This window comes from Acomys minous (genome assembly GCF_964271855.1).
Source record: "Acomys minous genome assembly, chromosome: 11".
NCBI lineage: Eukaryota > Metazoa > Chordata > Mammalia > Rodentia > Muridae > Acomys > Acomys minous.
The window spans coordinates 48659095-48685767 of record NC_140492.1 but is presented as its reverse complement, the minus strand read 5'-3'; the positions used below and the strand labels follow the sequence as shown (position 1 = coordinate 48685767).

At 45.3% G+C, this 26673-nt stretch overlaps 1 protein-coding gene across 1 annotated transcript in view; it reads left to right on the top strand.

Moving 5' to 3' along the window:
* The window catches only part of DRD3 (dopamine receptor D3), a 66802-nt gene that overhangs the window by 36974 nt on the left and 3155 nt on the right, over positions 1 to 26673 (top strand). Inside the window, exons 4-6 of the mRNA XM_084801997.1 lie at positions 14949 to 15091; positions 23453 to 23649; positions 24705 to 24782. Of these exons, the coding sequence (XP_084658123.1) occupies positions 14949 to 15091; positions 23453 to 23649; positions 24705 to 24782 (418 nt within the window). The remainder of the gene's footprint in view (positions 1 to 14948; positions 15092 to 23452; positions 23650 to 24704; positions 24783 to 26673) is intronic.

Genomic DNA, 26673 nt, shown 5'->3' with positions numbered 1-26673 from the left:
TTAGCTGTAAGCCTCACCAGATATCCAGCTGTACTCCTCGTTCCTCCCTGAATTCTAAACAGCAAGACATCTTCGCTAATAATCTCTCGCTGGTACCATCTCTATTCTGAAATCTTGCTTTTTTTTTTTAACCTGTGTCTCTCCTACCTACCATCCTCAACCAGCATACACTTACCAGCTCTCTGTTCTCATGATTTTTTTTTCAAATTTGCCTCTGTTCTTTCTTTCTTGTTGCCCTTACTTACTTGAAGTTGACAGGACCTCTCACTGATCTTTCACAGCTACCTACCTGGCCCTTCAAATCCTCTGAAGAACTCCCCGGAAGTACAGCTCCAGATTCACTCCCCAAACTCAAAGCATTTCAGTGCCTTCTTGGGCTATGGACTCAATCTAGCCACAGTCACCGTCAAGTAATCTGCATTTGCTTTTTTCTTTTCTTCTTATTATTTTTTAAATCTACTTTTATGTGAATGTGGGTTTGCCTGCATGGGTATCTGAGTGGCACATGCGTGCAGTGCCCCCAGAAGGCCGGAAGAGGGTATCAAATCCTCCTGGGACTGGGGTTGCAGATGCTGTGAGCCACTATATGGGTGCTGGGCATTGAGCTCTGGTTCTCTGGAAGAACAGGCAGCAGTCTTAACCACTGACTCATCTCTGCAGCCCCTGGTTTGTTTGTTTTACTATTTTTGGTTTATTCTCAGAAATTTTCACACATGTATACAACGTATCTTGGTCTTTTCTACCTTTCCTTCCCCACTTCCAATTCCACCCAGGACATCCCCATCACAACTCCCTCCCAAATCTACGTCATCCTTTTATAATTATTTTGACTCACTGAGTCAAATTAGTACTACCCATATGCTCGTGGGCATGAAGTCATCCGCTGGGGCATGGCTGACTTACCAATGGCCACATTCCTAAAGAAAAATAACTTTGCTCCCCTCTACTGCCAATAAAAACAGGAGGCCTTGCCAGGCATTGGTGGTGTATGCCTTTAATCCCAGCACTTGGGAGGCAGACGCAGGCAGATTGCTGTGAGTTCGAGGCCAGACTGGTCTACAAAGCAAGTCCAGAATAGTCAAGGCTACAGAGAAAAACCCTGTCTCAAAAAACAAAACAAAACAACAACGACGACGACGATGATGATGATGGGAGCCTCAGAAAGCGCTTCTCCCTCTATGCTGAAATATGGACTTAAGCTGTCTTAATCATATGCAGATCTTGTGGAGTTAACTAATACTGTGCTGAGTTCCTGTATGCAACAGCCACGTCGGGTCCAACAGAAAGCTTTTCCCAGCACCCCTCCAGGCCTCCAGCTCTCACAGCACTTCTGCCTTCTCGTCTCCAGGGTTCTCTGAGCCTTGGGGTTGGGAAGGGGTTGGATATAGATGCCCCACCAACAGCTGAGGACTCACAGTCATTTATTCCAGCACTTTACACAGTAATGTGTCTCTGCATTAACCACCACCCACTGCAGTCAGAAGCTTCTCTGACCAGTGCTAGAAGCAGCAGCGAGAGCCTGTGGAGCCAAACCTACATCTTTAGAAGGTAGTGTGACAACACAATCACTTAGAAAAGCAACGGTAAGCTAGGTGTGGTAGCACTCGCCTTTAATCCCAGCACTCTGAAGGCAGGGGCAGCCAGAACTTTGTGAGTCTGAGACCATCCTGGGCAACATAGTGAATTCCAGAACAGCCAGAGCTACAAAATGAGACCCTGTCTCAAAAACAAGAAAAAGAAAAGGAAAGTAACATAAGTCTCCCCTAAGGCCTATGACTACCTGAGTCTTGGGTTTTGAGCATGTTTCTAGTACCAGGCATCAATGTCCTCCTGTGAACCAGGCAGGTTCACAGGAGTCAGTTTCCCCGTAAGCATCATTCCACCAATGGGCACATCTTACCTGGCACGACATCTTTGTAGCGTTCAAGGTCTGTCACCGGATACAGGCATTGGTGTCTCTTTTCCTCCAGCAGCCTACACAACATCTTCTAGCGCTGTGAAAGCCAGCCAGCCGGGATCAGGGTTTTCTGATCAGTTCAAAAATTTATTTCTCTGCATCCTGCAACCAAAGTGTGTGACACTTTAGCAATAGGGTCTAACTATAGAGCTAGGGTAGGCACCTAAGAGCAATGGCAAAAGTCAGGACTGTTCAACGGGTCCACTGGGGCTTCTCCTGCCTAACTCAAAAGGAGGTAACCTGAGCCTAGTACTGGGGGAATTCCATGTCTTCTGGGAGCGTTGTTCATTAATGTGGATTACTTCTGTTTGAACTTCTTTAAATTTTTTTGGTTAACCCACCCTCTACCTCTCTTTTCTCAAACCCCACTTCCTACCTCCCATCCCTGAGTAAACCTTTGGCTCCCAGTATTCTCCCCTCCCCCCCCATTCTTTCATATCATATATGTTCTCCTATCACCTATTATTAAGATGGTTTTTTTTTTTTTGCTTCGATTACAAGACCATAGGTCCCCGAGCAGCTTCTTCGTGTGCACTTCCTTTTGTTTATGCCTTCACATGGCATGGCTGCCTTTTAAATCTCTTCTTTTTCTGTGTTTACTTACATCCTTCTTATGCTCCAATGTCCATCACAATTGCCTTGATTTCCATCAGGCCACTCCACATCCCTCCCGTGTGCCCCTCACGCTGCCTTCTTGTCACCATGTGAGGTACCGCCTGCCTTTTTTTCACGTGGCCCAGTGCAGTGCCCAATACAGCTACAGACCAACCTTCTTTCCATGTGCTCAAATAAGAACCTACAACAATAACCAAAGGGTTAAAATGACCCTTTCCTATGGTAATACTAAAGCCAGACCACCACTCCAGGTGTTTTCTCATTTACATCACTCGATAAGCCATTTGACTGGGAAAGAAAACAACAAGTCCACAGAACCAGGAATAATATCTTTAAAAGTGTGTGTTAAGCCAGGCGGTGGTGACGCACACCTTTAATCCCAGCACTCGGGAGGCAGAGGCAGGTGGATCGCTGTGAGTCAGAGGCCAGCCTGGTCTACAAAGCGAGTCCAAGACAGCCATGGCTACACAGAGAAACCTGTCTCAAAAAACAAAACAAAACAAACAAACAAACAAACAAACAAACACAGAATATTAAACTATATACTTTAAGTGGATTAATTGTATAATATGTGATTCTTTTTCCATAGACCTGTTAAAAAACAAAGTGATAGGAGTTTTATAACATTTTTACCTACTTATGCAAACAGTGGGTTTGCCTCACTATCACTTTTTTTTTTTTTTTTTTTTTTTTTTTGGTTTTTTGAGACAGGGTCTCTCTGCGTAGCCTTGGCTGTCCTAGACTCGCTTTGTAGACCAGGCTGGTCTCGAACTCACGGCGATCCACCTGCCTCTGTCTCCCAAGTGCTGGGATTAAAGGCGTGCGCCCAGCTACACTATCACTTTTTTTAAAAGCAGATTTTGATGAGTTTTTTTTTTTTTATGTGTATGGGTGTTTTGCAGGAATGTTTGTCTGTGTACCATGTATGTGCCGTGTCCTTGAAAACCAGAAAAGGGATTCAGATCTTTCGGAACTAGAGTTATGGATAGTTATGAAGGACTATAACAGTGCTAGGCGTCGAGCCCAGGTCCTCTAGAAGAGCAGCCAGCACTCTTAACCACTAAACCACCTCACCAGCCCTCCCAACCTGCTTTCTTAGAGCATCCAGGCTCACCAGCTCAGGGTGGCACCACCCACATCTTACAGCATCCAGGCTCAGCAGCCCTCCCAACCTGCTCTCTCTCTTACAGCGTCCAGGTTCACCAGCCCAGGGTAGCACCCTTCACATGAGCTGGATCCTCCCACATCAATCACTGTACAAGACAATAACCCCACAGCTTTCCCTACAGGCCAAACTCATGGAAACATTTTCTCACTTAAGATTCCTTCTCCCCAGATTTGTCTAAGTTTGTGTCACGTTGACCAAAAAAAAAAAAAAAAAAAAAAAAAAAAAAACCAGCACACCTACCTAGAGTTAATAATATTCTTTTTTTATAGTGCTATTTCAAATAATGCTAAAGTAATAATAAACTATGCTTAAAACCAAAGACCTTTGAGTTAACCTTATTCCCTCCCAGATGTAAACCTGTAAATTACTGAGAATATATAAGCAAGATCATAAGTCTGTTTGCTGTCAAGATGCATTTAGCTCCCCTGTAACTTATTATTATAAGCATCCCTTTGACCCCCTCTAACGTATTGTATTAGTAACTTCTCTTGTTGCTATGGCAAAATAACATCAGCAAGAACAACATCAGGAAGGATTTGTCCAGTTCACGATCTGAGGGTACAGTCTATCACATCCGAGCAGGCACTATGGCAGGAGCGGGAGGCGGCTAGTCACATCACTCACGCAATTAGGAAGTAAGAAGACACGACACTGGTCTTCAGCTGATTTCCGCTTGTTTCCCCCTTTTTATTCAGTCCAGTAGTACCCCCGTTCATGGGGATGGCACAGCCCACATTCAAGGTAAGTCTTTCCTCTTTAGTTAAACCTCCCTGGAAACACCTTCACAGGCGTGCCCAAGGGTATGTCTCCTAAGTGATCCTTAACCCATCTGAGTTGACCACGAAATACTTTAATACAATATTTTTATTATTTCAGGACTCCTTCCACTATGTTTTGATCATATTCATTCCTGCCCGTCCACCTACCTCCCAGAGCCATTCCTTACTTCCTTATCCCTTCCCAGCTTCATATCCTTTTTTCTTTCTTTCCTTTTTAATAACCCTGTAAGCCCAGTTTGTGCTGCACACATACTAGGTGGTGTGGGGCCATCCACTGGAATGACCATATCCTTTAAGAAAACCAACTCGTTCTCCCCAGAAGCCATCAAGTCAATCACTCCTCAGTTAGGGATGGGGGATCATGAGCCCCTTCCTTCCATGTTAGAATGTTGACTGGGCTTGATCTTGTGCAGGCCTTGCGTTGATAAACACGGTTGCTGTGACTTCATAAGTGTACCAGTTTTCATGTCCAGAAGACACCAGCTCACTCCAGTCCTCTCTGACATCTGACTCTTATAACCTTTCTGCCCTTTCTTCTGTAATGATACCTGAGCCTTAGTGTTGAGAGAAGAGAATATTGATATCCCATTTGTACTGATTTTCTCTGCCCTTTGACCAATTACGAGCTTCTGAATTAACTGCATCCACTGCACAAAGAAGCTTCTCTGTCAAGATGTAAAGACCACACTAATCTATGAATATAAAAATATGAATTTAGAGAAAAGTGTGACACTGTGTCTATTTAACAGAATAATATTAGTAGATTTACCCTTAGGGCCTGTGAGCCCCCCCCACCCCACCCCCGTCCATTGTTGCCAGGTTTACACTACTAGGCATTCATTTTCCTCTTGTAGAGAAGGCCTCAAATTAATTAGAAAACATTGGTTACTCCCATTACATGTGCACCACTATTGCATCCACGAGCACATCTTGCCACAGTATTGCACTTCACAAGGTTCACAGCTAGGTAAGAATGCTGATGACCCCCTCCCTGCCCACCTCCATCCCCAGCAGCTGACATAGCTAGCAGGAAGAACATTTCCTGGTGTACCAACTTGACATCTCCACTCTATGGCCAAAAGTATAGTCTTTAGCAATAGGGTCTTACCATCAAGTTTTAGAGGCTAACCAAGAGAAAGGGCAAAGCATATATTGTTAGGGAGTCCAGGGCACTCTTGACCAACAGCTCAAAGGAAATATCCTACACCTATGGCTTATAAGATAAATTATCCTTTCTGTAGGGTAACTCCAATTAAACCTCCAATTATATATGTATGTATATATAGAGATAAATAGATATGTATACTTACATATATATGCAGATATGTATATGAAGCTTATAAAATAGTAGATTTCCATATGGTTTTTTTGTATTAGTCATAGTTTTCTGGAGATAGCAAGGTGAGAGCAAGCAGGCGAAGAGCAAAAGCTTCCTTCCCTCTTCCATACCTAAGATTCTGGGAGAAGGTGTAGGCCCAGGTTAAAGGCAAGTGTTCCTGCTCAAGGTTGATCTTCCTGTTTCAAATCAAGCAAAACTCCTTCATAGGGGTGCCCTCTATTTTTAGATTGCAGTTCATTCCAGACATAGTCAAGCTGACGAGCAAGAACAGCCATCCGCATTTTGTAAACACCCTGACTGTTAATATTCCCTCTTCACACCACTCCTCTGCCCTGGCTTCTCTTCCTCTTTCCCTACTTACACCTCCCCCGCCCCCACCCCTTTATTCCATTTTTTTGGGGGGGGGGTTGTTTTGTTTTGCTTTGTTTTTCCTCCTTCACACTACTTACGTTGCTAGCTGTAGTGATGCATGCTGAAGGGGCCGAGGCAGATGGATCATGAGTCTGAGGTTGACCAGCCAGGATGATGAATATGAATATTAACCACGTCTAAGACCTTATCTTATCAGCCTGTACTCCTCTTTAGTGTGGCCCTGAATCCACTCTATGGCTCCATTTATCAAAAGAGGAAGGGGAGTGATGCTTTTAAAATCTTTAAACAGTGTAACTTCAGAAGCCACCAAAATCCTATTAACGTATTTAAATGTATCTCTTAAGAGGTCCACTCCCACCTCTTAGGTGTCTACTGCTCTTTTCCTAAATCTCTCTTCCCCCTAATATCTGGACTTAAACCTGTTACTACGTTTTCCTGATAAACTCCCACACTGCTTCCTACTGACTGACCCAGCCTGAAATTCTTCTCTGCAGCGAAGTCCAGTGCCCGGCTGCACCCGAGAGGAGGTCTCTGAGAAAACTCAGGTTGCTGTGGGCTCCAGCATGGAGCTGAGTTACCTACTAGCACTGACAAAATGAAGAAGAGCAGACAGAGTTCTGGAGAGAAACTGGAACTGCCCTTCCCTCCTCTCCCAGCTCCTGACCCTCCTCTCTATCCCCATGAGAGAGCACCTATATATCACACACACACACACACACACCTTACTCACATACAGAGGCTGAGGAGGGCCATATTTGTTCAACATACACATTCACACACACAGAGGTTGATGAATAAGGCCAAGAAGCATAGGCCTTTAAGAAGAGGCTGGTGGGGACAGAATGCAGCTAATGCTTCATTTGACTGAGCTGGTCAGAGGAGGGTGTCCTTTTGCAGTTTGCCTGCCAGGCCGCCTGACCATCCTCTAACTGGCAAAAGGGCATCATTTTGCTGGCTACAGCCATGTTAACACACACTTCACCTTTCACCACTTAAAACCCCAACTGGTAAGAACTAACTTTGAATTGCCTTCTGTCTCATATAGGGAAGCCCCCAAGAATGCTCAGCTGACCTAAAAGCTGAAGGGAGAGCTGTCCTCAGCAAACCTCAAAACAGGGCTCCCCGCCCCCATTCTAGGAATGAAACCAGGCCTCAGAAAAACTGTCTCCACTCTCCTTACCAGCACTGTGCGATACACGGCATTAAGATCTGTTCATGTGATGCCAGAGCGCTGGTCAGTTCATTAGAAATGCAGTCTTTCACACAGACCTTTGGGCTTCACACAATGCCAGCCATCAGCCTGACAAACTTGACCAAAACGGTTCAGTACTTTTTTTTTGGACATGAAGCCCTGGACCGCAATAGCAGGGTGGTAAGAGATAGGGGGTGGGGTGAGGGGGGGTAGTGGGGGGAGAGAGAAGGAAATGATAAAAGCGATTTTGAAAGCAAGTAATAAATACTATTGTCGCTAGATTCTTAGGCTTGGCTCTGGATGCTTGGATTAAAGCCGCCCTTTTCCTTTTTAAAGATTAGAATGGGAAGTCCTCTGATCACGTGCCCCCCACCCCAGGGCTCCTGCGCCTTCCCAGCAGGCCAGTCCCCTCCCATCGCATCCTGGGTCAGTGCTAACTCAAGGAGGCCGCTGAGAACGTGTCAGAAAAGGAGGACATGACCAAAGCGGTGAAAATTAGAGTCCTCTGAGAGGAGCCCGGGAATAATGCAACCAAATTCATTCACCAGAGAGTTCTTTAAGTGGCTCTCAAATGGCACCCATCACACAAGCAAGCCTCGGAGCCTTTGCTGGGAGCACAATAGGTACCGGATGAGTCACAGGCACCTTGGATTTTTTAGTTTGCATCTAAATAAGCACTTTATATTTGCAAAGGGCTTTCCAGTCATTTGCAAAAAGCTTTCTCCTTCAACAACTCCACCAGGGGAGTCCACAGAACTAAAGATTTATTGAGCCCCCTGTCTGACCAAATAAAAGGTGGTGAAAAGCAGGCCTCCGAGCTCTGGGCTCATTAAACCCAGGCGGGGAGTTAGAGTCAGGCCCTCCCACCGGGGCCAGGAGCTTCTTTCCTGCAGCCCTCAAGACGAGGCACCTCCACTGGAGGATAGTGATTGCTTCTGCTGGACAGCCATGATATTAAGACCCTAAAACCATCAGCGGGGTAGACCGAAAATCAGACGGTGCTCCGGGTGTGTTGAAGGCCTTGCTGCTCTTCACCACAGGTCCCAAACTAGACCCTGACCTTCCAGCTACCTATGAGTACTCTCCAAATCGCTACACAGGCCTCACATTGACAAAAGCTAAGGAAGGGCACCGAGAAAGGGAACTTAGGTCACGCCAGCAACCAATCTCTAGAAGTGGAATTTCTTATGTCCTCCATGCCCAGGGTTATCCTAATTTGCATGAGCCTAGGGGTAACAAAACAGCATCAACTGTCTAGTAAAGTAGGTACATATGTACACACACACACACACACACACACACACACACACACACACGAGGCTACAATCACAAAGCTATTAGGTGACGACAGATGAATGATAGCAAAAATCGATTGGCATCTTCTTCTCCCGAGACACAGGAACCTACTGCTTTGAAAATGCTAGGCTTACACTCTACCACAGAGGGGCATCTCCAGGATTGTTACATAGCTCAGGCTACCATCAAATTCGGGGTGCCCCTGCTTCCAGCTTTGCCCCCTGAACGCTGACATTATGGGCTTGCACCACCAAGCCAGCCTGTCCAGTAAATTTCTCCTACAGCAAACGTGGAGTCTCCTTCTGGGCCCCTAGCTGTGAAGCCGCACTGCCAAGTTCAATACCTAAGCCTTACAGCAAAGAGCCCTTAGGCCAGCCAAGCTGTTGGATCCCTGTCTCTGTGTAGCAGAGACATCAACACTACCTCGGCCCTTCAACAGCGGCCAACAGGAGAAAGTGCTCAACCTTTGTCTGAAAGATAAATTTAATGTGCCCTGCCTGACAATCAGGAAGAAGAGAATGCAGTCGTAAACCCTAAAACCACACAGCCGCGAACAATCACGGATCTCTTAGGCTAGCACAATAATGACTGTAATAACAATAAGAGCAGCCTTTCGAATTTTAAATTGTACAAAAAAAAAAACCCTTCATAAATGTGATCTCACTCAATAGCTGTGAACAGTCCTGATGGGCAGGGAAAACTCAAGCCGTTGCCCACTGTCAAGCTGCAGAACTGGATTTCGGACCCGAGTCAGTGCCAAGCCCCACGGCTTTTACCACAGTGCTCATTGCCTGCCTTCGGGACAGCTGAGTGTTCCACAGGAGACCGGGCCTAGAGAGCTAGGACGCTGAAACGCAAAGATGGGAGTGTGACAAGGGAGGTGGCCTTAGCCGGGCTTCCTTTTCCACACATGCCAGGCCAGGCCCTTCCGGGTGCTCCGGCCTCTGCTTGCCTCTGGTTAGCCTTCAGCGATCGCTAGGAGAGGAAACCAGAGGCTGAAACAGTCTCCCTGGGTGGGAACGCCAAGTCCTCACCGGGCTCCAGGAACCGAGGGGGGCGGTTTTTCCCTCTCTGCCTCCCCACAGAGCCTGGAGAGCCCCCAGGTGAGTCGTGAACTTCTCACCCCGGCGGAGCCTGCTAAGTTCTTGTTGCATTTTGGTGCCCTCCACTGGTAGATTCTGGAACAGCCTCGAGGTCTGAGCCACCCACCTACGACATGCTGTGGGGTCTCATTTATTCTAACGGCTTGATCGGTTAAGAAGCAGCAAAGAAAGTGTAGCCCGACAGTGGAAGACTAGTCTTGTCTCTCATTTCTTATCCAAGTGAGCAAGAAGCTTTGACAGAAATTCTCCCTAACGCAGATTTTCTCAGACTTGTCTAATAAGATACATTAGATGTTAAAAAAAAAAAAAAAAAAAAAAAAACTCATTTCTGGGTTTTACTTTAGAAGTACCTCAGCAAAACCACAAAAGGAATAGCCTGGGAATGTGGATTTTAACAGTACACCCTCACACCCCCCCAACACCCCAACACACTGGCAATTAACAGAATCAAGCTACATGGGGAAATTGAGTTCCGAGCATCCACACTGGTCTCCGACTTTCAAACCCCCAAACCCTGGCTTCCCTGCTCGCGTGCACTTGGGAGAATGGGGCACTGGTGCTGGAGATAGCCAAGCTAAGGACTGCGAAACTGTGAGTCCACCCTGACTTGCCTGAAGCTCTGATTCCTCTCTTCACAGAGCCATGTTCCGAATACTCTCCAGCTCGTTGGAATAATGAGCTTCAAGCAGCTGATGAGTATTAAAGCATGTTTAAGACAGCACACGAGGCGGGCAGTGATGGTGCGCAAGCCTTTAATCCCAGACCTTGGGAGGCAGAGGCAGGCAGATCTCCATGAGTTTGAGACCAGCCTGGACTACAGAGCGAGTTTCAGGACAGCCAGGGTTCTGTTACACAGAGAAACCCTGTCTCAAAAAAACAAAACAAAACAAAAGACAGCAGGCAACTCACACTAGTGTGCCAGAACCGAGCTGGTGAAAGCCCAATTGATGGTATCCTAGGACTTTTTCCAAGTTGGTTGTCGAACCTTTCAGGGTGGTTTGACTTGAGCAATGGCGGGAGTGTTTACACCACAGAAACTGATGAATGTTACAAACGTGTGTGTGTGTGTGTGTGTGTGTGTGTGTGTGTGTGTGTGTGTGTGTAAGGCCAGATGTTAGCTGTTTGTTAGCACGTCATTGAATATATAGCAAGAATGGGTTCTTTTATTTCTAAGGACACGTTTCCCCTTAAGTTTTGGGTGTGTGATGTTTTTGTTTATTTGCAATTTTTATAATACAATTTATATAATAAAAAAAGGACTTTGCCTACCTCAAGTCTGAGCCAGAGAAGGTGGTGACATCTTTTCCTCCCCCATCCCCCCAACCCCCATCCCCCCAACCCTCCACCTCCCAGACCCCTCCACCCCTGGCCTTCGGCTAACTGTAGCTGTTTGCCCATGACAGCGGCAGGACTTAAGTCCCAGACCCTCCCCAAAGGCACCTGGGATCACCACTAAGCGATGCTCTAGTGACCACATTTGATCAGGAGCCCCAGAAGGAAAGTCCTGAGAGCTATAGGCCTGGAGGATCAGCAGGTAAACCATGCTGTGTACTATGTGCTCCAGGAGAAAGCAGCAGGCCTGCCATGGCCTCCCTTGGAATTGACAGGGACTCGTAACAAGACTTCACTAAACCAAGAACCCTGTTTCTCCCTCTTCAGAAGGAAGCCACTAGCTTTCATCTCAAAACTCACAATAGTCTTTAAGCTCTTCTGTCAGGAACACAGACTCTAACTCTGGAAAATTCGCTACGTAAGGGGCGGGGGTGGGCACAAGCGATGGACACACACAGGAGGAACAGGGAACACTGACCAACTCTTTCTCACTCAGCCCAAGCTTTGAGGTGCACAAGACAGAGTAAGGAGGCTGCTACCCTAAATCTGGCATCGTAGTTCCCTGGAAACTGAAAAAACAAAAAATTGTTAATCTACATTTAGACCCAAATCTTAGATCCCTTGAGCCTAGCTAGGGTTAGATCATTCTCTCATGGCCACTGAGACAGACAATAGCTTCTTATTTGTTTTGTACATGGGCCTAGGGGGACTGCTGAGCCATTAGATGTTTTGAGCCGTTTGGTGACCTAAACCGAGTGGCTATCTCTCCCCATAGGTGAGGCAAGCTCAGTGGCGACTCCTGCACTCAGTATGTCAGAGCCACTGGTGTACTCCAAGTTCAAAGTATCTAACTGGAGAGGCCCAAAAGAGGCTCCCCAAGAGCTGAGCTTGGATGATAAGGAGACATGACTGAATTCCTGGGCTGAGACTATGGGAAAACATCCACTACTGGGCCAGTTTGGCTGTAGCCATGAGTACATGCCAGGAGTCAACGGAAGACCGTGTTAGCAAAGGAAGCTGAGCTTATGCCGAAGAAAATAAAGTTTTGCCAGTAAAAGAGGAGCCAATGACAGTATACTTATTTTCTGCTGTGGCAGAACAAATTAGCACAGATTTAGCAATAGAAACCACAACCATTTTAACCTCACAGTTCGTGTTAAGTCCGAACACTGCACATGGTACTCATGGTCTTGGTTTCCAAGACGGAGCCCGAGGTGTGGGCTGGATTTTGTTCTTCTCTGGACCTTAGAGTAGTCCTCCTCATACACTGAGGTTGTGGGGGGTGTGGGGGGGGCAGGGGCGGGTTCAGGTTCTCATAGCTGGAGAACTGTGCTCCTCACTAGCTTGCAAAATGTCAGCCAGGTTTCTATAGGCCTTTAGCTATTCTGTGCCAAAGATCACACTAGGGCAGTTTGATCTTCGAGGCAGGATAACTGTCATACTTTGAAGCTCTCTGACTTTAGGAACAACTGAGTCCCTTTCAAGGTTCGCCTGATAAGGTCAGGCTTGCCCAGAACAATTTCCCTTCCGATTAACAGAGCCCATGGATTAGTAGTCTAATCAGAGGGATGTCACGTTATACCCACCGGTCCATCCCACATGCAATGGGAAAGGATTACACACTATAGAAACCCTGGACCTCTTCTGACTCAGAGTTTTTAGCTATGGAGGTAAGGAAGACATCACGAAACTGGCATAAACAATCTGATGGCAGAAGACCCCCCTAGATACTAGATCATAGGAGGGCTTAGGCTAAGTGCAGAAAGGATCACACTAGATCATTCAAAGCATCTCTTGCTTTTCTGCCTAGAACAGCTGAGTCCCTCTGAGAGCACACACTTGTATGGGTTATTCTCCAGCACATCACCCAACACATATCTTTCATGGTATTTTTCCTATTATGTTAACATGTTTGTTTGAATTTTTATTGTTCATCTCCTTTTCTGAACTCTAAGGTCAATGAGGATAGAGTCAATGTCACTTTCTTGGGTCTCTATCTATCCAGAATGAAGATGGAGCCTGCATAGAGCAGCAGGCTATATGATATAGATAGATAGATAGATAGATAGATAGATAGATAGATAGATAGATATAGATATAGATATAGATATAAATATAGTTATGTCTCAGCAGCAGCTGAATAAACACTGAATGAAAAGTAAAATGAGTAATTAAGTAAGTGATATGGAAAGGTCAAAAGCCAGTGGAAAAGTCTGAGTGTTGTGTCTGGACTTCTTGAAGAGGGAAAAAAGTAGAGCTGGGTGAAAAGATGTGGGGATCCAGGATCAGTTTTTAGCATCTTGAGTTTGTCTAGGGAAATCCAACAAGCAGTGGAAATGTGTCTGGGAGGTGACCAAAGAAAATACACTAGCCAAAGAAAGTGAGGGGTAGACTTTGACTATGTGGCATGGCCAGTCTTGATTATCAGTTTAATTAGATTGGGAGCTACCTGTGAGATTAGTAATCACTATTCTGGGTGTATGTGTGTGTACATTCTGAGATGAGTAGATCTCGAAGGATCTGGCATGGTCACTGGTGCAGTCCACTGACAGACAAAGAATATGAATTGACTATTAAGAGGTAATGGAACTGTGGAAATTGGAGCCTACTCCGAGGAAGTAGGTCATTAGGAAAATGTCTTTGAAGGGTATTTTCTGGCCCTGGCTCCTGCCTGGGTCTCCTCTCTTCTTGCCGGATGCTTGAGATGAACAGACTCCTCTTCCCACTTTAGCGTTCGTCCTCGTCGAACTCCGAAAGTAATGGAGCCACCCAATCTCTAAAATTGTGAGCCAAAAGAATCCGTTCTCCTCTTAAGTTGTTTCTCTCGGATGTTTGTCACAGGCACGGAAAAGACTAACGTACCATGTGCATGCAAACTGGATTCCAAAATTAGCTCCCATTGGATACTCACTCTGTTTTCCAAACCCCTCTTAGCTGGCATGCTTATGGCTCTGTGAGTAGAATACATATTCACATACAAGCAGAGAGGAGAGAGCATCTCACTTGGACACAGTACTGATGCTGTCTGGAAAACTGTGGAAGGACGTGAAGGTTCACAGACCCACACCAGAGTCGTCGGAGTGTAGGGCCTCTGAGCTGAGGGTGGCTTGTGGATTGCACTGGGGATCAAGAAGAAGCCTGCCCTGAACTTGATGCTGCTCTGTTGACTCTTTCTCCCTCTCTCATCCTCAAATGAGTTCTTCACCTCTCTTAGCTTTTCTGCTATTTTTACTCAAACATTTTTCCTTCTCTGAAATATCGTTTACTTATTTTTGGCAATTTCATACATGTATGCATCGCATCTTGACTACACCCACCCCCAGCTCATGCCTCCCACTGCCCCCACACCCCAAAACCCACTTCTTCCCCTACTTTCATGATCTTTCCTCTCTTCTCTCTCTCTCTCTCTCTCTCTCTCTCTCTCTCTCTCTCTCTCTCTCTCTCTCTCCTCCTCTCCTCTCCCCCTTTTCCCCCTTCCCCTTCTCGTAACTCTCTGAACCCCAATGCTTCCTACCGGAATGTTGACTAACTCTGTTGGCTTGGCCTTTTAAGGTCTAGTGCAGTAAGTTAATGAATGTCATGGCCCTGTCATGGCCAGGCGACAGCATTCCGTAGCACTTCTCCTCATCCAGCCCTGACATTCTTTCTGCTCTGACTTCTGTAATCAAACACTCTTCTTAACTTTCTTGACTAAGTAACTTTTCTCTTGCCATATGTTTCCATGTCAGTCACCCTGTAGTAAACTCTCTCACAGGTGTTCACATCCTGCCTCACCCCGTCCTTACTCATTTACAGGTACACAGCGGTGGTCATGCCAGTTCACTATCAGCATGGCACTGGGCAGAGCTCCTGTCGGCGTGTGGCACTCATGATTACAGCCGTGTGGGTGCTGGCGTTTGCCGTGTCCTGCCCTCTCCTCTTTGGTTTCAACACAACAGGTAAAACGGTTTCACTTCCCGAACTCATAAGGTTCATATCATCCCTCAGTGTCTGTCTGTGAGTGGTACCCACTCCAGTATTTCCATCCCTATTAAGTATAATCAAGCAGGGATGCTGTAGACTGCAAAGCTTTGGCCTTTGTTGGGTATAAATTAAATATAGAGTAAAACCTCACCGTTATACTTTTGACCCAGCTCATGAAAAGTCTGTCTTATCCTTCTTTTGAAAGAAATGTCATTGTGCTCACTGCAAGAAATATAACAGTTAAAACATAAAACTATGTTAATAATTCAAGCAGGATTTCTAATGAAAGATAACTATTCAGGACAAACTTACAATGCAAAGTAACACATTCTAAAGCCTGGAATAAGTTATTCTCCAGTAAGAATCATTTCTGACATTTGAGAACTAGTTTTGAAATATATTTTTTATTTTTGATATACAAAATTGTGGATATGATAGATGACATACGGCATAGCTTCTGGATGGATGGATGGACGGATGGACAGACGGGTGGATGGATGAACAATGTCTGAATTTGAGATGATTTGGATTTTAACCAAATGAAATCAATCCAATCCACATTTACCCATTTTATTATCCATCTTTTAGCCTCAGGAAATCCATATGTTGAATGAAAGCTATTGAAAATGCACAATAACAGGAAAGGGAAGAGAAATTTCTATAATTATAACCTCAAAAAATAGAAGAAATATCAAAAAGAATGTATAACAACAGGAAAGGGAAGGGAGAAATGTTGTAATTACAATATCAAAATCTTTAAAGATGTATTTATTTATTATTTATACAGTATTCTGTACTGCATGTGAGTCAGTAGGCTAAAAGAGGACACCAGATCTCATTACAGATAGTTATGAGCCACCATGTGTCTCCTGGGATTTGAACTCAGGCCTTTGGAAGATGAGCCAGTGTTCTTACCCTCTGAGCCATTTCTCCATCACCTTAAAAATATTTTTTAATTTAAAAGAAAATGTATAAAAAGAGTATTTGTTAAGAAAAAAACCTGAATGAGTAGTGTTCTAATGTCGTGTAGATTTCTTATTTTGTCCGTCTTGACTGGCTTGTTCAATTCCTACTAGGTTCTAGACTTTGAGAATTATTGAAATATTGTTATGTAAAAATTCAGTCAGATTCCAGACATTGTGTCCGCGACAATGATTTTAGAAGTCTGAGCTTCCTGTGGAAGGCAGACAGAGACTCCAGAATCAGAACTCGCTAGGTCTGAACCTACTTGACCTAGTTACCAGTTGTGTCTCCTTGAACAAGTTACTGGGCTCGTCTAAGCTCAGCTCCCTCACTGATGAGTTGAAGACAGCAATGCAAAAAGGAACAACGAACTTCAAGTGTATATTCAAGCAGCATATTTTGTTACAAACTTTTCAACATTTATGTTTACAAATGGCTTCCTACCTACTACAAAAAGAGAAGCCCCCAAAATTCATCTCTGAAGTTACCTGGTCTATGTGAACTTCATAATGTATGAGACAGCAACATATCCTTCTCATTACTGTTCAGAGTTATATCAGACTGCATGTGTCCTTCTATGGGATGTAGAGGATTTTTCAGAGTGAACTTTTAGACTAAAACATAGTAGAAATTGAATGGACCATTTCAAATGGAAAAAAAAATAAGAAATCTAGAAAAAAATGTTTAGAAAATAAATTTTTTTATATTTAATTTAAAAACATTTAATTTAATTAAAAACATGAGTGTTCTGCCTGCATGTATGTCTGGCCTTTGAACCATGTACATGCGTGATGCCCACAAAGGTTAGAAGAGGGTGCAGGGCACCCTGGAACTGGAGTTAAAGACATGGGTGATGGGAAAAGAATCGGGGTCCTCTGGGAGAGCCAAGCCATCTCTCTGGTCCACAAACACTTCTTATTTGTTAGCTCACGGCTCTTACCCTACACATTCTCTAGCTCTACTCTGCATCCTTTATAGGGGCTTCTGCTACTTAACAGGGATTCAATCCAGGTAACATTTGCAAATGTATCAGAGCACATGCTACCTTCTCTACTTGGGGCCAGTCATGTTTGTCATATACATTAAAGGTTAAGAAACCACATTATCAACAAATGTTTTCCTGGTTAACTCAGAATATTCATAAAATTTCATTTGTTATCATCTTACGCTTCATTATTTGTTACTTTGTTGTTATTTTAACTGAGTTGCACTTTATACCCAGGAGCGCATGCGTAGACCACAAAGCATTGTCCATTGAAATGGCTATAGGAAGTATCATTTTTGTGGACCATAAGACGCACTTAACCATAAGACACACCCAGTTTTTAGGGCAGTAAAACAAGAAAAACAGTGAAAACAGCAATTGGACCATAAGGCACACCCTAGTTTCCCCCCACTTTGGGGTGGGGGGGAAGTGCGTCTTACCGTCCGTATATGAAACTAAAATATCTTTTGTGCTCAGAGTTAGATGTGCCCGGTGGGTTAGTCAGATAGCTAAGCCAACACAATACCCCAATTCTGTGTGCAAATGCCCTGTAAGTGGGACTCTCATATGGGAACTGAGTACCACTGCTTGCCCAAGGCACTGCTTACCTGCTGGCCCCCAGCACATGTCACCTGTGGGATGACTGTAGTTCCCCAGGCTGAGCCTGGCTCCCCTGGGAACACACTCTGGGATGCTGGCAGAGGTGGTCCTACTCCCTCTCACAGGCACACACACACACACACATACACACACACACACACACACACACACACATCCTAAGAATAGCTGAAACCATTTCCAGCTCTGACAGCAGACAGAGTTCTCAGCTAATGTCAACATCGCAAGTTAAGAGTGATGAGCTAATTGCAACATGTTGACACCAGTGACATCATCATTGTTCTAGAAACAAAACCCAGGAAAATCATCCCAAGATTTTCAAAATGAGAAGAAAAAAATAAGAATAGAAAGAAGGAAAAAAAAAAAGACTTGTGACCTAGCATGTATATAGCAGAAGAAACTCCTTACTGCTTCTCTCAGGGTCTCTCTTACTTTGTATTTTATGATTGTTTGGGGTTTTCTTTTTTAATATGGTTCTTTTTTAATGTTTGGAGGTCATTTTGCTTGTCTTTGAATTGCCCAGGAAGGCCTTGAATTTATATTCCTCCTGTCTTAGCCTCCTGAGTAGCTGAGCTTTCTATGCTCTACCACCAAGCCAGGCTTTCTCTCATTTTTAAGTTTCTTAGCAACGCTGCACTAAAACCACCAATTATTCTCCTATTGTGTCAAATGCAAGGTCCATTACAAGGGCCCAGTAGGTATTAGCTGGTGTCCTTGTTGTGATCATGTAATGGAAAGTTTTCTGTGTCTTCACTTGCAAGAAAACATCTGCTCCAAGGAAGATGTAAGCAGTGGCAGTTCTCTGGGAGGTCATAGGGGAGCTCACAGTTCAAGGAATTCATGAGCAGAGCTCAGGCATAAAGAATTCATTGTTGGTGTCTGACCCTCATGATGCATCTTCTTTACCCTGATGCATGTGACCTATTTGGGTCAGTGCTCTATTGCTGTGGAGAGACGCCATGGCCATAGCAGCTCTTATAAAGGAAAGCATTTCATTGGGACTTGCTTACAGTTTCAGAGATCTAGTCTAGTCCATTATGATCATGGTGGGGAGGTGGGAGGGGGGGAGGGATCAGAGCCAACCCTCAGCGACACACTTCCTCCAACAAGGCCACACCTCCTAATCCTTTCAGATAGTGTCACTTCCTGCTGACCAAGCACTCAAATATGGTGGCCTTTCTCGTTCAAACCACCACTTGGCCCCTCCAGCAACTTCCCCATGGACAAGTTCACTCAAAATCTCAATACAAGTGACTCTTCGCGACTAGAGCTGGGCTTGAAGAAATTTAACAAGAGGCTTTCATGTAAGGCTGAACCATTGGAGGCCACAGAGGCAAGCTGAACTTCAGCTGCTTTGAACTTGGCACTGCTCCTTTTCTTTGAAAAGGGAGCAACAGGATGTAGGATCTTGGGTAGGAGAAATTCCAGGGCTGCAGGGCCTGACTGACCAATATTGCCCCAGCTCCACCGGAGACCCAGCAGTCTAGTTAATCAGCAAATTAACAGGCCATAGTGATGCAGAGGAAGGTATATGTTGGAGCAAGAGGGCAACGGTAAAGGTCTCTGAATGAGCTCAGTTTTTCATTTCACAGATAAGAAAAACAGTATTCGAAGTTCTGTTAAATCAGATACCCATTGTGTGATTTTTTTTTTAAGGAGAGTTCTAGAATGAATAAGCAATAGCTAGTGATACGATTTAAGAATTCTTCTGGGTAAGGGACTTAAAGTTAAGAAAATCTTATCAATTCCTTTAGGGGGAAAAAAAAAAGAAGAGAGCTATTTATTTGATTTTAGCAATAGAAATGTCACCTGGCTTTCAGAGCCTTGGAGCTGGGAAGGGGGGGGGGCACTTGGTTGCTCAAAAAGATAAAAAGAAGAATAAAAGCACACTGTTTGAAGGAGAGTGACTCATCCTAAAATCAGACTCATCGGCATCTCCATCTTTGGAATCGACACGAGGTCAAATTCTTCAACAAGTCTAAAGTTCACCAGTCTTTCAAGTCAACCTTCTCTCGACCTTGTCATTCATGTGACTGTGGTGCTCAAGTTCTCAGCCTAGCTCAAAGAGACCTCTAAGACGCTCCTTGTCGCAGCGGTTTGGTACCCCTTCTTTTTTCTTTGTCGTGTGTGTGTGTGTGTGTGTGTGTGTGTGTGTGTGTGTGTGTGTGTGTGTGTGGTGTGTGTGCTTGTACACACGTGTGTATGCTACACGTGTGATAAAGGGCAGAAGTTTAATTCAGGGTCTTCCTGTTTTGCTTTCCGTCTTAGTTTCTAAGACAGGATCTCTCAGTAAATTTGGAGCTCTCTGACTTGGCTAGACCAGCTGCACAGAAAGTCTCGGGTAGTCTTCTGTCCCTGCCGACTCCTACCCCCACACCTACCCCCACTGCCACTCCCATCCCAAGTACTGGGGTTACAGGCACACCTGTCTTTGTGCATGCATGCCAGGGATCCAAATCCCCACCCCTGTGAGTGTACAGCAAGCACTTAACCCTTTGAGCCATCCTCTCGGTGCTCTCTTTAGTGTCTTGTTGCCCAGCATAGGAACTCTGAGTATAGCATGTGCTCCATAAGGCTGAGTGAGTAGGTATGTCTTTCCCTTTTGCCCCGTGCCCTGCCCCCTTTTCTTCTAATTTTAGTGTATTAAAAATCCCTTATGCCTATCTGGCCTTCCCCCAGTATCCTGCAGCCAGTGAGTCCTTGGATATCTAGATTAAATGCCCATTTGTACATTTTCCTTATTTTTTTTTCCTTCATCCACATATCCATTCGGTAAGCACCGTGCTCTCATACGATACTGTCTCAGATCAATCATCAGACAAAGGTACCAAGGTCTCCCGAGGGAGCCTCGGCTGCCCAAACCACCTCGTGAGGACTCAGTAGAGAAGCATTTGGGACTCCGTTGTACGAGGCCTCCCACTGCCATGCAGACTGGATGGCCTCCCACAGCACTCATCCGTCTCTGACTCCAGTGTCTCCCTCCCTGCTGTGCAGACCTGAGACCACATAGCGTGGCAGGAGGGATTCTGGAGGAGGCTGCAGAGCTTGATCAGAGTGTGGACAGCCGTTGCCTTCAGCAGGTGGGGGCAGGGGCGGGGGCAGTAGGAAGGGGTGACAAAGCAAGATCAGCGATTGTAAACGAGGCCCATTGTGGTCGAGGACCCTGAAATAGCTGCTGGCTCCATCTTCAGTCTCTCTCTTTCATACAGTTGCAATGTTTTTAATGGAAAAATAAATGCTTGCACATGATAAAACATTCATAAGGTGTAATGAGATACATACAGCCTTCTATCTATGTCAGTCTGCCTTCTACCCTGGGTTGCCAGGGCACCCATCCCCTGCCCTGAAGCAAACACTAATATCCCTGTAAGATGTTGCTTGTAATAAGTAGACAAACGGGGGCGGGGGGGGGGGGGGAGTGTGTGTGTGTGTGTGTGTGTGTGTGTGTGTGTGTGTGTTTGTGTGTATTGTGTGTGAGGGGGTGTGTCTAGAAGCCTACTATACCTTCTTTTGACTCTGTTATTTCAAAAGAAGTTCATTTATGGAAGTTAGTCCCTCAGTACCAAGGAGGGCAGAGAAAGGGAGAGACCGAAAGCATATACTGGGACAAATGAGGAGCACTCAGTTCACAAGGCTGGCAGCAAGCTAAACCTTAGGAAAGTAAGTCCTCTGGCCCCTTCTTACCAGCACATGCTGAGATTCCTCCTCACCACAGGTGGCACCGAGATCTGGGCCAGCCAGTGACAGCAGGCGAGCTGACTTCAATGGCTTCAGTGCTCATGACTACATGGCTCCCTAGGGACTGTGAAGGCCCACCAGCTGCCACCCCATTCCTGCCCCCAACCTCATTGTCCCCAGAACAGCAGATGCCGGTTTGGTGTTCACTGTTCAGGGCCGTATGTACTGTTTGATAAGGGAATGCTGAGGCAAGCTCTGGTGAGATAGTATCAATTTCATGCCATCTCCAACAGCAGGAGAGGATTTGGGAGAGGCCTGTGAGGATTCTGGGCCCATGCTGTCACTGAATCGCCTCCCTGGGTGCTGGACACACTGTCTATTTTTGCTTTCATTCTTAACTGTTTCTCCCTTCCCTTCTCCATAAATATTGCTCCCTGCAAATCTTTCTGCAAACTTCTATTTCAGTCCTATCTTAAGTCCAGAAAACTCAGAAGAGGTCAATAACAACGCTATAACAAAATGATAATCATCATAGCAATCACTTACCTTCACTATTTCTCATAGCTATTACGCACGAAACATTTTTATCCTTCTGTGGATAATGAAACTAAAAGCTGAGGACCTCAGTTAATAAGGTCACTCAACTAGCAAGCAGCAGGTCCTTGCCTCACACCCAAGGACTGTCTGTCCTCAACCTGTTTCAGAAGACAAAGGATCAGAACTAGGGCCCCAAGTGGCCACTGCGCTTTCTGCCATCTCACGTCTCAGGCCACATCTCCCAAGGCCAGATTTGGGCCCGAGTTCCCACTCTTCTGTGAAGTCTGGACCGGGTGTGCCAACAGCTCTTGCCTACCATGTGGGGTGAGGCACAGAAGTACCCTGTCCAGGAGCAGAAGGAGGTAGAAAGTCAAAATATACAGAAGGTGGGTGGATTTGGGGTCTAGACTGGTTAGAGAAAGGTGTCTTCTAGGCCGCATTGCCCTAGGCCACTTCATGAAGCTCTCAGGACTGTGTGTCTAAGCATAGAGGCAGTAATGCCCACTCCCATTATGGTTGGGTAAGATCATGTGTATAAAATCCTCAGCCTGTTGCCTGTCAGATGTTAGCTTGCTTCCCTTTTCTGATTCAAGATAGAGCAAATCTCTGGCCTTATCCTGGGCACTGGATGAATCTCAACATCTCAAGTGAAGAAATTAAGACCACAGGGCTTCCCAAAGAGAAGCCAAAGGAGCACTCTGGGCCATAAATTAGGGGCAAGAACTCTTCGTGTTTTAAACACTTATTAGTTTTCATTTTATGTGTATGCGTGAGTACCAGCAAGTATATATGCATATAGTGTGTATCTGGTACCCAGGGAGGTCAGAAAAAAAAAAGTGTTCAATCTCCAGGAACTGGAGTTCCAAGTGCTTGTTGAGCTGTCATGTGAGTGCTGAAAAATGAACCAGAGTCCTCTGCAAGAGCAGCAAATGCTTCTAACCCCTGAGCCATCTCTACCACCCAGGGGACAAGGACCCTTTTGAGGTCACATCCTCCTTCCAAGCTCTTTCCATCCTAACCAGTGCTGGGTGTTCCTGGAAAACCTCTAGTCCTCTACCACCTGCCCCACATCCTGGATTCAAAAGATGCCCCCGCCCACTTTTTTTTTCATGGTATTTAACCATCTGTTCATGCCTCCACACCAGCAGACTCTTCCTTGGGTGTGGCATCCTCCCAGAAGCCTCTCCTCTCCTGTTCTGTGCCCCTCCTTAGCTTCCCAGACTACATTCCTCTGAGTTACAACTGACTATTTGCATGGAGGAGATCACCTGTCTAGCTAGACTGTTTGTTCCTTCAAGGGCAGACGCTGCGTCTTATTCATTTCCACAACTTCTGTTCAGATCAGTGTCTGGAATATAATCATGAGTAAACTCTGTTGAAGTCAACTGCAAGAAGTGCAAAGATGAATTAGCTTTCATCCTTTCTTCCTGCAGGGCACTGACAACATAGGTGCCTGAGACCAAACGTTCCCATCCACACCGTGTCATATGGACTCACGCTCAGTGCTCCACACTGAGGACAGTTGTATTGCCTTCTCCCCTTCTCCTACCCACAGGGGATCCCACCATCTGCTCCATCTCCAACCCTGACTTTGTCATCTACTCTTCAGTGGTGTCCTTCTACGTTCCCTTTGGGGTGACTGTCCTGGTCTATGCCAGGATCTACATGGTGCTGAGGCAAAGGAGAAGGAAACGGATCCTCACTCGACAGAACAGCCAGTGCATCAGCATCAGGCCCGGCTTCCCTCAGCAGGTGAGCACCTGGCAGGAACCAGGGGAAGACACAGCAACCCTCAGCCCCCAGTCATGTGCCCCATCTGTGCGGATGGTGCCAGAATCCACACTTAGGAGACTGATTTCATCACAGCATCTTCTACTCAGCTGGCATTGTCTGTGCTCTAAGGGTAGGAAATGCAATATTGAGAGAGTCCTGGGTCTCCCATGAGCTCACCTTACTTGGTAAGCTGATAGTACACTTTCTAAATTGTTGACTTCTCTTTAGAGCTTACCACCTGCAGCAGTTCAGATAGCCCACAAGGTCTGAGCTTACTGAATTGGGATGGGGGCAGGGTAGCATCTCGCTATGACTGTTGTGCCATACACTGCTTTCTCTCCTCAAACCACTCACTCCGAGGAGCAGCCACTGATGCCCATCTTCCTGATTTGTCCCTGTGTCAAGGTACAAACCAGCTTGGATGATGGGTCTTCCTAGGCTCTACAGAGAAAGTCCGGACCTTTAGTATTAGATTTTGCTCACATCGCTGCCTGGCATATGGTGGGTTCCCTGTCATGAATACCAGTCCCTTCCAACCAACTAACAAAAGACACATTATATCATACAGCCATTGTCCTTTACGGGGCTTGGAATTTGGACATGAAAATAAACCTCACCTTCACCTAATAATGAATGAATAAGTCTGAACTGATTAGGATGTTTTCCAACTATAAAGTGAAAGCAATGGAGTACCCAAATATGAAGTGTAACAGCAGTTAAGAAAATGACTAATGTACCCAAGAAAGGACTTCCTGGAGAGAGAAAGAACTGAGTTTAGTCTTAAAGGGAGAACCAGTTTGGGTATCTAGCTCAATCTCTGATGACTCGTGTGGAGATTAGACTCGCAACGACACAGTCCTAGGACTTGCATAGAAAAGCACAATAGTCCTCATGAAATAGGAGATCATGACCTAAGGCTTAGGATACAGTATAGTGTACTGCAAGTACCATTTTGCCACATAATTACGTACGACATGGTTCATTTTTGTAGAGATTAACCCACAACTGATTGTTTCTCCTTCAACTTACCCCAGTCTTCCTGTCTGCGGCTACATCCCATTCGGCAGTTTTCAATAAGGGCCAGATTTCTGTCAGATGCCACGGGACAAATGGTAAGTAGGCATGTCTTGGATTATGGGAAAGTGAGACATCTTTCTCTAAGATGCTGGTTTGTCTTGATTTCACTCCTACGACAAAGTAGAATTCCTCACTGATCCCACACATGTATTTGTGATATATGCCAAGATCCCAGAGGCTTTGTGATGGAAGTCTCAGATTGGGACTTTAACATTCAGAAACTATGGGACTAGTAGGATAGGTCTCAATGACTGGAGTTGATGACTTCCGGATGCGGTGGGCGGATGCAGTCTAGAGCCACCAGCAGGAGAAGGAATAGGAGGTCAATGCAATAGACACGTGGGAAGAGCCGAGAAATAAAACTTTCACGTGTCCTGATTGTTACTGACTGCGTACAAAGCCATGACAATCTCAAGGTCACCCTAAGCCCCGCCTTTTCGGATTCAGGGCAACCTTTGGCATACCTAGCTAGCAGGGCACAGAAAAGAGCCTAGAGACGTCAAATACAAGACCAGGGTTCTCCTTCCAGAGCTCACGTTAGGAATTAGACTTCAAAAGCTGGTAATGATGAAGAGCTGAGTCTTGTCCAGGCTCTCTGTAATTAATTAACAACTCCGTACGAGGGCCTGATGTAGCAATCAGAGACTCTTGATGTAAATGAGAACAGATAGATAAGCCGTTTAGAATCAACACGGCAGATCCGTGGTCTGAGGAGATGCCAAGGCTGAAGGCGGAGTGCTGACTTCCCAGGAGGAATTGGAAAGCCACGAAGCTGCGTTGCCAGGAGTGTGAAGAATTAGGTTCTGTCCTGCCATCTGGGAGTAGACGTCTCCCTGCCAGCCAGCCAGCCACAGAGGAATCAGTGTTTCACACACATCCGCTATGGAGGTAGGGCTGAGGATTCACAGAGCAAACTGAAAAACACCATCACCAGCATGAAATCTTGGGAGAATCGCTTTCCTCTTGTAGGACAGATATCCACGTTAGTGTCACGGAAGCAGGGTGATCTGCAGTTCCATAAGCCCTCCCCAAGATCTACTGCCCAACCCTCCGACCAGAAGTAACACGCTAGAAGCTAAATATCGTGGTTTGTAGATAATAGGTGCCAGCTTTATCATAAAGATTGTCCTCAGTGTAGATTGGAGTAACACAATATACTTAATTATCAAGAAATCATACCAAAACAAAAACCAACCGTTCTAAAGTCTCCAACCCAAAGGCTCATAACGTGAATGTTTCCTTGTCTGGGTTCAGGTCGAGTATCAAAGTTTCTAACTTACCTGGAGAGAGGACTACCTGAAGCAGACCAGCTGGCTTTTATGACTACGGTACTAGGAGTTACAAAATCCTATTGGCACAAGTGTCTGATCTTTCAAATATGGAAAGTTCAAATGCCAAACATATCATACGTATCAACCCCTTTCTCCAGGCAACAATACCAGAAAAAAAAAATTACATTCTGTTTTTCCTAGTGCGTTTTCTATCTTACAATTAAAGTATAGAGATAGTTCATTTCCCAAGGGCTAACAGCTACTAAATAGGAAATTTATGGTGCAAATCTTAGTTTTCTTTATTTTTTTCCTCTTATCTTGATATTTAAATTTTCAAAAATAAAAATGTGGTGCATACCCAAAACCCCAAGCATCTGGGAGGTATAGGCAGGAGAATTAGAAGTCATGGCAAATTCAGCCTGGGCTACATGACACCCAGTCTTTTTTTTTTTTTCTTCAAGATTTATTTATTACATATACAAAGCTCTTCCTGCACGTATGCGTGCACATCAGAAGAGGGCATTAGATCACATTGTAGATGGTTGTGAGTCACCATGTGGTTGCTGGGAATTGAACTCAGGACCTCTGGAAGAGCAGTCAGTGATCTTAACCTCTGAGCCATCTCTCCAGCCCAACACCCAATCTTAAAACAAAG